We start from the raw sequence: 12,889 nt of genomic DNA, 5'->3' as shown, positions 1-12,889 counted from the left end.
GAAAAGATATATGCATTCCTATGTTCACTGCAGCATTATTTACAATAACCAAGATAAGGACACAACCTAAGTGTCCAGTTGGATAGTAAACAATTGTATAAAGATGTAGTACAGCCCTAACCGGTTTGGCTCAGTGGATAGAGCGTCGGCCTGCAGACTGAAGGTTCCCAGGTTCGATTCCGGTCAAGGGCATGTACCTAAGTTACGGGCACATCCCCAGTAGGGGGTGTGCAGGAGGCAGCTGATCGATGCTTCTCTCTCATCGATGTTTCTAACTCTTTATCCCTCTCCCTTCTTCTCTGTGAAAAATCAATAAAATATATATATATAAAAAAAAGATGTAGTACATATATACAGTGCAATATCATTCGGTCATAAAAAAAAATGAAATAATACCCATTTGCAAGAACATGGATGGACCTAGAGGGTATTATGCTAAGTGAAAAAAGTCAGACAGAGAAAGATAAATAAGATATGATTTCACTTATTTGTGGAATCTAAAAAACAAAATAAATAAAATAAAATAGATTCATTGATACAGAGAATAAACTGATGGTCGCCAAATGGGAGGGGGGTTGGAAGAGGATGAAAAAGGTGAAGGGATTAAGAAGTATAAGTTGGCCCTAGCTGGTTTGGCTCACTGGATGGAGCGTCGGCCTGCGGACTGAAGGGTCCCAGGTTCGATTCCGGTCAAGGGCATGTACCTTGGTTGCGGGCACATGCCCAGTGGGGGGTGTGCAGGAGGCAGCTGATCTGATCAATGCTTCTCTCTCATCGATGTTTCTAACTCTATCCCTCTCCCTTGCTCTCTGTAAAAAATCAATAAAATATATTTTTAAAAAAAGAAGTATAAGTTGGCAGTTATGAAATAGTCACGTGAATATAAACTACAGCATAGGGAATATAGCCAATATTTTAACTATGGCCCTGGCCAGGTAGCTCAGTTGGTTAGTGCGTCATCCCCGTGTGCCAAGGTTGCAGGTTTGATCCCCGGTCAGGGCACACAGAATGAATGCATAAATGGATCAACAAATCAATGTTTCTCTCTCTCTCAAATCAATCAATAAAACTTGTTTATAAAATCTGAGAATTAAAAAATATTTTTTTTAACCATGTATGGTGCCTGGTGGGTACTAGATTTATCAGGGGATCACCTCATAAATTACATAAATGTCTAACCACAATGCTCTACACCTGAAACTAATATAATATTGAATGTCAACTGTAATTTTAAAAATATTTTTAATAAAAAGTTTAAGAATAAATAAAATTTATTTATATCAAAATAGGGTCCTTTTGTACAAGTGGATGAACTGATGGAAATTTTCCGAAGATGCAAGATACCCAATAGTAAGTCATGAAAACTCCACTTCTTAGAGTGGAATTCACATTGTTGTCTCCTATGCAGGAGAGATTGTTAATCTTTGCCACTTAAGTTTCCAAAACCAGCTAGCCATCTCATACAAGTACAAAGAAACAGAGTGACCCTTGGCAGAGACTTCTTCATATTCTAGTTTCACTAAGTAACATGTCATAAAAGCTTATCTTTTCTATTGATGTGAGCAGGCACTATTAGACTTCGCCTATGAAAAGTTTTATTGAAGTTAGCAGCTTTTGTCTTTTCCCTTAATTATTGTTAGTAGTACTATACCATGCTTTGCTAATAGTAGGGTATGAATTAACTATAAAGTAGCCAAAGTCGTACATACATACTCTTTCATAGCAGTGTGATCTTCAACATCTTCCAAAAGCCCTTTTTGTCTTATTTCAACAGCTGTTGAGGAAGCTGTGAGGCTCATTACTGGCGGAGCCCCAGAGCTCGCTGTGGAAGGCAATGGCCCGGTGGAAAGTAATGCAGTACTCACCAAGGCCGTCAAAAGGCCCAACGAGGATTCAGATGACGACGAGGAAAAGGGAGCTGTCGTCCCTCCTGTTCATGACATTTATAGAGCACGGCAGCAGAAGCGAATTCGGTGAAACGGGCTCAAAACCTGCCTCTAAAAGAAAACTTTTATCCAGGATTCCCTTTTTGCCTCCTACGTCATATGTTTAAGAGACAATGCTTTGTTACAAGGTTCTTGGACACAAAGTTGTATTGTCATTGGTGCCTCTATCATATGGTTCTTGAGAAAGAAAACCAACCAACCTGTGTGAATTTTACAATATGGAACTGAGAACAGTGCAAAATGGCAGAACCACATTTTGTTCCCTCTTCAAGGGTGTGTTGTATGTGCCACTTGAAGATTTTGTGAGTTTTCAATAGTTTTATTTTAAAACTGGATGGCTTATGATTGTAAAGCTTTTATCACATTTTTCTGAAAACAGTTGTTCTCAGTTTGCTTATGTAGAGTCCTGCCTTATTGTTTGTTTTATTTATGGCAGAATGTATGGAATCTGTTTTGTAGTTTAAAATTTTAAAACAATCCTTTAAAAAATAAAAGGATCTAAAAAAAAAATAAGTCTTGTCTCCTTCTGCTGCTTTCATTCAGAATTTGTTTAAAATAGCTACTTATGTTATTTAGCCAATACCATCAACATTACAAGGAAGGGTCATACGTTATTTACTGTGTGTATACTTAACTGCATGTCCTCCCTAATCTTTTTTGGTACTAACTAAAAACATGAGGGATCCATTTTTTTAATATGTATTTTTATTGATTTCAGAGAGCAAGGGAGAGAGAGACAGAAACATCAGTGATGAGAGAGAATCATTGGTCAGCTGCCTCCTGCATACCCCCGACTAGAGATCAAGCCCGGAACCTGGACATGTGCCCTTGACTGGAATTGAACAAGGGACCCTTCAGTCTGCAGGCCAATGCTCTAGCCACTGAGCCAAACCTGCTAGGGCCCTTAGTGATAAGAGATTCCAGGAAAAAAAATTGGCTCACTTACCTTCAAAGAGCAACAACAAAACAATTCAATGTGGATATTGTGCTTCTGAACTTTGCCTCCTTCACTCTTGGCTTTTGCCACTTGCGGAAGGAACTCCATCAGTGGAAGGAGGTGGGGGGGGGGGGTGGTCATGAGAGTCTGTGAGGCATTACAATTTCAAACAAACTTAACTTTGTCAATTTAGGAACTCATGAGGGAAAAATAATACTGTAAGAGCTAATTCTTACAAAAGAAGGCAAAAGAATTCTTGAGATTTAGGAAGACTAACTACAGGAAGTGTACTTGGGGGTAAAGCTCCTCTCCTTCACCCTTGGAGAGGGAGGGAGAAAAGCCCCAATACTCTGCGCTGAGGTAGGCAAAGGAGTGCTGCCCCTGGGTGCTCGGGCTTGGAGATACTATCATATAGCACAGCGGCCACAGAGCAACCTTAATCATAGGACCAATCCCAGAAGTGACCTCACTGCACACACTAGAAAAATTGAATTTTGATTTTTTAGTTCTACTTACTTAACTTTTATCACTTTCCAATAAAACTAGGGAAGATTTGTCCTTTAGTCTAAACTTTTAATAATATGACTTCTGGCCACAGAATACAGCATGCATCTCTGACTACAACAAAAAATACATAAACGTGTAGCATGTACTTGGAGAAATTGCATTCTTCCCAATATAATCAACCCTTCCCTCCTCTGAAGCCTGGTTTACGTCTACGGGGTCAATGTTCATCTGGCTGCTTCCAACTCTGTCCCTCCAGCCTACCCTTTTTTGCTTTGTTTCAAGGTATCTTTTAATTTCTTCCTTGACCTCATTGTTAATCCATTCATCGTTTAGTAACCTGTTATTTAGCCTCCATGTCTTTGTGTGTTTTTCAGGTTTTTTGTGTATGATTGATTTCTAGTTTCATACCACTATGGTCAGAGAAGATGGTTGATACGATTTTAATCGTCTTAATTTTATTGAGATGTTTTGTGTCCCAACATATGATCTATCCTAGGAAATGTTCCATATGCACTTGAATGTATATTCTGCTGCTTTGGAGTGAAATGCTCTAAAGATATCAATTAAATCCATCTGATCTAGTGTGTCATTTAAGGCTGCTGTTCTCTTATTGATTTTGATGTCAATGGGGGTGTTAAAACCCCCTACTATGACTGTATTACTGTCAATCCCTCCCTTTTGTCCATCAAGATGTGCTTTACATATTCAGGTGCTCCTATGTTGGGTGCATAAATGTTTACCAGGGTTACATGCTCTTGTTGGATTGCTCCTTTTTTTTTTTTTTTTCATTATGTAGTGAACTTTGTTTCTTACAGCCTTTGTTTTAATGTCTATTTTGTTAAAAATAAGTATGGCTGCCCCAGCTTTTTCTTTCATTTCCATTTGCATGAAATATAGTTTTCCATCCTTTACTTTTAGTCTCTGTGTCTCACGTTCCGAGGTGGGCCTCTTCTAGACATTGTATATATGGGCCTTGTTTTCTTACCCATTCAGCTACCTCATGTCTTTTGATTGAAGTATTTAAGCCATTTACATTTAAAGTAATTATTGATAGGTATGTATTTATTGTCACTTTATTTTTTAAACTATATTCCTCTTTCCTCTTCCTCTTCTTCTTCTTAAAGTAGGCCTTTTAAGATTTCTTGGATCTTTAAGAGGGTGCCTGTGGCCCTACCATGTAGCTCAGTTGGCGAGAGCATTGTCCTGATATGCCAATGTTGCAGGTTTACTTCTGGGTCAGCGAACATACAAGAAGCAACCAATGAATGCATAACTAAGTGGAACAACAAATTGATATTTCTCTCAAATCAGTACATAAAAATTAATTAAAAATAATTAAAAATACATAAGTTGGTGCTTGGTCTTCAGTGGATGTTCGTCTTTCCCTGGCAGGCACAAACCTCACTGCTTTTCACAGCCAGATGTTATATGAGTTCCTATTCCTGGCCTAGTGCTCTAGGCTTAGAACCCCCCACAGCTGAGATATACTTCTGGGACCTCAGCAGCTGTCCGCTGGAGTGGGGCCAATGCTTTCGGATCTCCGCCTTTCCTACTAGTTTCAAAGTGGCTTCTGTAAATCCTTGGTTATAAGACTTCTCCTCAGTTAGTCTTCAGTTGTTTATTCGGGATGATTGTTCTATGTTTCAGTTGTAATTCGTTTGGTCCTTGGAAGAGGTGACTGTAGCTTCCACCTACTCCACCACCACTTTGGATCTCTGTCCTCATTGCCTTTACTAAAGGCATTCCTTGCATTATTTCATCCCTTGCTGTTCTGACAGCTAGAGGCCACTCCAATAACTTCATGACTCTGCTAATACAATGTCTCTGTCTGAAATACACATGCACATTTTATATTTTTTAATAGAGCAGGTAGTCTATGAGACCAAAATTCCTCTTTCAGTTACAAGATATGTTGGGAATTCTGGTCACTGAAGTTCCTCAAAAAATAGTGCTCAACACCCAGGGATTTTTCTAAGACTTTCTTATCAAACAAGTAGTGAGTTCACACTATTTTATCTGAAATTCTAATCCAATCAATACAACAGTTAATTGTATGACAGTGAATTTTTCAGTGAAAACTCCAGACATTTATCTCTTTTTATATTACTATATTTTAAATATATATAATTTCCTCCTTAACTCTCCAAAGTTTAAGAGTCAAAGAACTTCCTCTCTGTAGATCCCACAAATCATGTAACTGCTATCATCCAGGCTCAGGAATAATCTATAATAATAAAAGGGTAATATGCTAATTAGACCAGACAGCTGGACATCCAGACGAAGCCAGGGCTGCGAGGGCTGAGCCCCTTGCACGATTTTCATGCATCGGGCCTCTAGTTTTGTATAAAAGAGTAAGGTCTTTAAAATCAATTAACTCTCCTCTAGAACAAATGGGTTCTGGGGCTCTGGCTGAAACAGGCAAGGGAAAGGCAATAAATAGGGTCAGTGTCAGGGTGGGGGGTGGAGGTGAACAGTAAGACTACAGCCCTTTTATTTTTATTTTTTAATGTATTCTTATTGATTTCAGAGAGAAGAGGGAGAGAGAGATAGAAACATCAATGATGAGAATCATTGACTGGCTGCCTCCTGCACACATGCCCCACACTGGGGATCAAGCCCGCAACCTGGGCATGTGCCCCAACCAGGAATCGAACCATGATCTCCTGGTTCATAGGTCGATGCTCAACCACTGAACCACACCGGCTGGGCTATCTATGGCCTTTTAACACAAAATACCTGGAGGGAGAAGGGGTTTGAGGCTGTGCCAGAGGGGCAAAAGTCTAGACAAGGTCATGGCTTATGCTCTTTCATTCTTGGATGTCTGAAAGAAAAATTACCCGGTAACAGAAGAGAAGTCCCAGCTTTCTGGGAGAGACAGCTACAGTCTTGAGAGAGTGGGGGTGGAGACACATGGCAGTCAACCATTCCGAAGTTGAGTGCTTCCTGTGAAACTCAACAAACGCTTTCTTGATTTATAAACTTGCACTTATACATACAAACCCTCAAAATAGAATTCAGTGCATTTTTCAACAAGTCTTTTCAATAGTGATACACAATAAATATATTCTTCCTTTTGGAATCAATGCTATTAAATAGAAATGTACTAAAGAGCCATTTTCCAAAGCAACATTAGAGTTGAGAACAGGCAATCTGAGCGGAGTAGATAATATTGCTGCTATTGGGAGCATACGTGTTAGGATCTAACAAGGATCTTACTGAGGACTGCATCATAGTAGGGACTGAAGACCATCTTGTTATAGTTGACCAGACGAACAAATTTAATAGCAACTTCCTCCAGCTCTTTGTGGACTGGACCCAATCCCCCAGGTATTGTGGGCAATGCCTTCTCGTGGCCTGAGGCAAGGTAGGTTTCTAAGAAGGTCAGGATTCGGGAATCTGTGATAGAAAAGAATGCAATTAGTTGTTTCTTGTACAGGGTGACTTTATAAACATGATTATGCTTCCATTTTTAACTTAAACATCACCTTTTTAGGAAAGTTTTTCCTGACCACCTCCCAGATCAGGTACCCAGAGCACCTTGCACTTCTGAATAGTCATCACATTTGCACTGTTTCCTCTCCCTCTAGATGGTTAGTTTTATGAAGGCAGGACTCATGCTTATTGTGTTCTCTCCCCAGCATCCAGCACAGTCCCTGGCATGAAACCTGGCCCCTATAAAAGCTCAAAATACTTTGGAAAGCAAGAACAAATGTATGGATAAATGCTGGGAAACCAGAGCATTAACAGGTTCTGCTCTCAGAGGAGCAAGTCATACTGCGACCAACATGAGCCATTGTTGAAGATCACATAAAAGAAGTGGGATGAAAAATAAAGCAGGAATCACAAGTTCAAAAGCAGAAAGAAGATTCCCGCACTGATGGCTTGTGATCTGTCTTTTCCCACTAAGTCCATATGAAAGAAGCATGAACTTCCTTCTTCAATGCCTACCATGGGAGGCCATGGAGTTGGTGGCATTTGTGAAGTTGTCCTACTCTGAGGAATAATTTAGGTTGATGCTTTTTTAGCCCATTCCCTTCTGCAATGCTTCTGCACTTTCCTGTGTGTCCTCATTAGCCAAAAAATTGTGAGTACAAGCCATGTTTCTTACAGATTTTATTACAAAAGCAATAGGAACATTTATATTGAATGGGCTTTTCCACACTACTTGCCCACACCCTGCCCTGGGGAACCCTCTCAGGAATAAATGACTTACACCCTTCAGAACCCAAAAACGCAGAGAAACTGCTAACTGATCACCAAAGTTAGTTTGGTTTTCTAAGGTTCCCAGAGCTGGAAGCCTCACCCAGAAGTGGAGATCCTTGTGTCATTCCTTTGTGAGGGCAGGTTTCTATCTCCATGTCTATAACTGGCTGTTACTAAACAACCAGGATGGCAGGACAAGGACAGCTCTATTTACAGGCACCTTCCTGCTTCTCAATAATATTAATCTTGATGGTCAGAGGGCACGGCAATATCTTCAGAGGCTGCTCCGGAGTGATGCACAGGTGAAATTGTGACCATTGCAGGACTGGGACAAAATATTTTTTTCAAAACCACTGATCCACGTACCTCTTTTTTCATAAATATGAAAAAAGTAAAAAAATATTCTTTTACTAAGAATAAAAAAAAAATCATAGTATTAGAAGCAGACCCACCACTGGTCCACCCTTCTATCCAACCTGATATCTAATAACCATGAATCATTCAGCTTTTGCTGGAGCAGGATTTTTTTAAAAAAATATATGTTTTTATTGATTTCAGAGAGGAAGGGAGAGAGAAAGATGAATGATGAGAGAGAATCACGCTCCACAACCCGGGCATGTGCCCTGACCGGGAATCGAACCGCAATCTCCTGGTTCAAAGGGCCACGCTCAACCACTGAGCCATGCTGGCAGGGCTGGAGCAGGCTTTTGGACCAAGGGCTGTAATTTCAAACTCAAAGCCTTCAAAACAATGATGGCTGTCTGGTCATTTGCCCAAACCTTTGGGTCACCCTAATGGCAAGTGGTGATCCCTGCTTCCTGCCTTCCCCCCAAACGTACCCATGATCCTGCGGACGGGGTTGTCAGGACTGGCCACCGCCTGGATCTGGCCCTTGAGCACGATCTCCTTGTCCGTGGTAAAGGGGGTGAACCCACACAGGGAAAGGCAGCTGCTCACCTCCAAGCAGACTTTCTCACCAATGGTCGTCAGGGCATCCTTCAGATGGAAGGAGCTTGAGTAGAAAAGGAAAAGGAGAAGCCAGGGAAGAAAGAACCTATCAACAAGGTGCACCTCTGCCCATGCCCTGATAAAAATCATACAACCAAGTTGTGGACTGATGTGTCCAAAGGAAACATCTGTGACTCTCTTCGCTGCCCATAACCTCTCCCCTCTGCACTCTCTTCCTTCCTCTCTCTTTCCTCCCAACCCCAGAAAGGACAGTGGGAAGGGGAGAACTCGGATAACGTCAGGACCAACAACTCAAAACCAGACTTCTTGCTAGCATGTGTGTAAAACAAGCCTGGAACTGACTTAGGAATATCTTGAATAACTGGAACAATACACAAGACACCAGAAATTCGGTAGCAATGGGACAGAAGTGGGAGAGAAACTTTTCATTCAATACACCTTTTCCCTTTTAATTTTCAAAAGACGTGAGTATAACTACTTTAAAAGAATGAGTAAAACTGAAATCTAAAGGTTAAGAAAATTAATATATGGATTTCTTGGGGCCCAGGTCTGCTGGGAACCCTCCCAGCAGCTGGGTATTCTGGGAGGTATTCTGCTGGTCTGCTGGCAGGTATTCTGTGAGAAGGCAATTAATTGCCTTTGTTCTGGGTCTAGATTCTTTAAACGGCAGAATTAGTGGGAGCAAATGTGCAAGCCCTGCACTCACTGCTGGCACCAGCTCTGACCGCCAGGGTGAATATGGCCATGCAGGGCTGGACTCCTAAGGACTCGCTGAACAGGGCCCCTCTCATCAGTAACTGACAGAGCAGTGTTACTGGAGGGGAACCTTGGTGACAGCTCAGGGTTACACCTGCACAAGAGCCCCAGGCTAGGCCTCAGCTCAGCAAACACCCTCATGCCCTACTTAACCCCTAGTCACAACATGTGGACGTGCCCCTCACTGCACCAAACACATGCATGCTTTATGCAAACTCAGCAGTAAAAGTCCTCCTTTTGTAAAGATGAAAATGTTTTGGGGACATTCCCCTTGAGGAATCTTCTCAATTAGACCTTGTCAGACCTTGCTTACTTAGAACCATTCTAAATTTTCCATATGCTATAAACCACATAAATGGCCTAATCTGACTTCACTGTAAGAGCAGTTACAGCAGCTGCCCTTAAAAGTTGGATTAGCCCTGGCTGGTTTGGCTCAGTGGATAGAGTGTTGGCATGCAGACTGAAGGGCCTGGGTTTGATTCTAGTCAAGGGCACATGCCCAGGTTGCAGGCTCAATCCAGAGTAGGGGTGTGCAGGAGGCAGCCAATCAATGATTCTCTCGCATCATTGATATTTCTCTATCTATCTATTATCTATCTATCTATCTATCTATCTATCTATCTATCTCCCTCTCTCTCTCCCTCTCTGAAATCAATAAAAATATTTAAGAAAAAAAAAGTGTGCATTAGTGCTGGTTGATAAAATAATCCAATATACCCAGCACAAAATGTCTATGAGAAATGTGCAAAGGGCAGAAAACTTTAAAAATATATTTTTATTGATTTTGAGAGAGATAGAAAGGGAGAGGGATAGATAGAAATGTAGATGAGAAACATTAATCAGCTGCCTCCTGTATGCCCTGTACTAACCCAGGCATGTACCCTGACCGGGAATCAAACTGGTGACCTCTTCATTCATGAGTCGATGCTCAACCACTGAGCCACACCAGCCAGGCAGCAAACAGTGTTTTTATTGATTTCAGAGAGGAAAGGATAGGGAGAGAGAGATAGAAACATCAATGATGAGAGAGAATCATGGATCAGCTGCCTTCTGCATGACCCCTACTGGGGATCGAGCCTGCAACCCAGGCATGAGCCCTGGACTGGAATCAAACCCGGGACCCTTCAGTCCGCAGGCCGACGCTCTATCCACGGAGCCAAACCAGCTAGGGCAGCAAACAGTATTTTTTAATGGAATAGAATAGAAATACCTGAGTGTATTAAACATAGTTAGGGTAGATTGCAATTTTTGAAATTTTTATTTACATATGTGATGTGTCTAAGTGTGTACTAGGTCACAATAGAAAATAAATTTCTTACTATGGGTCCTGGTCAGAAATATGTGAAAGCCACTATGCTAGAGCCTTTCTAACATGGAGTTGATTCTAACTTTGACCATATGACTGAATAAATTCTGCTGGAGTAAAGGAAGCTGGAGAGCAAGGTCTCTCGATTCCTAGAAGGTGGCCCTAGATCTTGCCTTACACTTGGAGACCCCAGTTCCCGCCTGCTCTCTGCCCACCTGCTGCCTCCACCCATCCATTAAAGGCCCTCTACACACAGGGGACAATGCCCTGGGAGGACCCAGGGTGTCTTTAGCCACTTACGGCAGATGCATATCTGTGAGCAGGATCTTCACGATCATCTTGAGTTTCTCAGCGAAGGTGGCCTGGCTGGAAACACCTGAGGCAGCCATGCTGAACGTGACCAGCAGCACCGCCCCCAGGACGGTCAGGTGTTCCAGCTGGAGCTGGAGCTCTTGGAAGCGAGCCTGGTCCATCAGCACTGTCTGTGATGAAAACAGAAATCACCCTTGAGCTATAAACTCAGGCTGCCAGCAGAGGGCGGTGGGGCCACAGCCCCCACACAGCCCTCTAAAGTTTCCCTCAGATTTCCTAGTCATTTCACAGCCATAAAGAAATCATGTGTGAATTATCCTTCCATTCACACGTGGGCTAAGACTCGGAGCCCCTTCTTCCTCAGAGAGGCTGCAGTAGAGCACACCCATTAAGAACACGAAACAGCCCTAACTGGTTTGGCTCAGTGGATAGAGCATCGGCCTGCGGACTCAAGGGTCCTGGGTTCGATTCTGATCAAGGGCATGTACCTTGGTTGCGGGCACATCCCCAGTGGGAGGTGTGCAGGAGGCAGCTGATCGATGTTTCTCTCTCATCGATGTTTCTAACTCTCTATCCCTCTCCCTTCCACTCTGTAAAAAATCAATAAAATATATTTAAAAAAAAAAAAGAACACGCGACAGATTGGGTGTGAGCCAGACTCTGTCATTTAATAGCAGCATAAACTTTTTTTCAACTCAGCCCTAAGCAGAACGAGGATTCCTACCTCAAAAGGCTGTTTTAAAGATGAAAAAAGACCATGTATCTAAAGTGGCAGCCAGAGGCAACACTCAATAAATAGAAATTATGCCTGTCCAGTATGGCTCAATGGTTGAGCATTAACCTATGAGCCAGGAGGTCACTATTCGATTCCTGGTAGAGGGGGTGGGTGCTCATGCCTGGATTGCAGGCTCCATCCCCAGTGTGGAGCGTGCATGAGGCAGCTGATCAGTGAGTCTCCCTCACTATTAATGTTTTTATCTCTCTCCCTCTCCCTTCCTCTCTGAAATCAATACAAATACATATTTTTAAATAAAATAAATAGCCCTAGCTGGTTTGGCTCAGTGGATAGAGCATCGGCCTGTGGACTGAAGGGTCCCGGGTTTGATTCTAGTCAAGGGCACATGCCCAGGTTGCGGGCTCAATCCCCAGTGGAGGGCATGTAGGAAGCAGCCGATCAATGATTCTTTCTCATCATTGAAGTTTCTCTCTCTCTCTCCCTCTCCCTTCCTCTCTGAAATCAATAAAAATATATATACTTTAAAAAATTTTTAAAAAAATAAATAGAAGTTACATTATTAGATAGGAAAGGGTAATGAGGTACAGAGCACGGGTAACCAACTCATCCAAGTTTGTCCAGGACTGTCTCGGTTTTAAAACAGAAATCCCCAAGTCCTGTGAACCTCCACCATGGTAAGAGTGAAATGCTCCACCTCTCCGACTCCACTGTGCAAGGCTGCCTAGTTTCAGGGCCTTCAGGCTAATAGCTCCTGCTGTGTCTGGCATACAGACATGCTAATCACTAGAGGAATTCTGCTGTGGCTGGAGTTTTACAAAATCAGCCCCTCCCACATTCCATTGGGTTGGTGTAAAAGAAGCCTGAACTCTGTACTTTCAGAAGGTGGATTTGAGGATGAGGTCTCCCATCTTCTTGGTGCCTTCTTGATCAATAAACCTCCCCTTAGACTCTGATGTTTTGAGTTTTAGTCTTTCCAAGCATTGAGCACACAGACTTTGGACCAATAATACCACCCTCCCCACAACACATACACACACACATCAGTCCTGGGCAAACCAGCGATTCACCTTATCTGGTACCAGAGTGAAGGAGGAGAGAAAGTCCTTGAGGGCAGAGCCTACACTTATTCACCCTCAGTACCCAGCAGAAAGGAGATGCTCAAGAATTGGTAAGTGGTTAAAGAAAGAGAAAAAAACAGTAAACGGAAAAAGTGGGAA

The 12,889-nt window shown here is 42.2% G+C and overlaps 2 protein-coding genes across 4 annotated transcripts in view; one reads left to right on the top strand and one right to left on the bottom strand.

The window, feature by feature from the left end:
• The window catches only part of CSTF3 (cleavage stimulation factor subunit 3), a 72,344-nt gene extending 69,654 nt beyond the window's left edge, over positions 1 to 2,690 (top strand). For both annotated transcript variants that reach the window (XM_023761831.1, XM_006098060.3), the window contains 2 exons: positions 1,290 to 1,350; positions 1,775 to 2,690. In XM_023761831.1, coding sequence (XP_023617599.1) covers positions 1,290 to 1,350; positions 1,775 to 1,977 — 264 coding nt within the window. In that variant the 3' untranslated portion in view covers positions 1,978 to 2,690. The remainder of the gene's footprint in view (positions 1 to 1,289; positions 1,351 to 1,774) is intronic.
• TCP11L1 (t-complex 11 like 1) overlaps positions 1 to 12,889 on the bottom strand; it is a 60,754-nt gene that overhangs the window by 28,221 nt on the left and 19,644 nt on the right. The window contains exons 6-8 of one of the 2 annotated variants that reach the window (XM_023761834.1): positions 10,925 to 11,106; positions 8,433 to 8,605; positions 6,607 to 6,786 (exon numbers count right to left, since the gene is read on the bottom strand). In XM_023761834.1, coding sequence (XP_023617602.1) covers positions 6,607 to 6,786; positions 8,433 to 8,605; positions 10,925 to 11,106 — 535 coding nt within the window. Of the gene's footprint in view, positions 1 to 5,977; positions 6,787 to 8,432; positions 8,606 to 10,924; positions 11,107 to 12,889 lie in introns of those variants that run through there. The other variant, XM_023761835.1, reaches the window with a different exon arrangement.

Source organism: Myotis lucifugus, unplaced genomic scaffold (assembly GCF_000147115.1).
Source record: "Myotis lucifugus unplaced genomic scaffold, Myoluc2.0 scaffold_218, whole genome shotgun sequence".
Taxonomy (NCBI): Eukaryota; Metazoa; Chordata; class Mammalia; order Chiroptera; family Vespertilionidae; genus Myotis; species Myotis lucifugus.
Note: the sequence above shows the minus strand (reverse complement) of the source record. Positions and strands in the feature narration are given on the sequence as shown.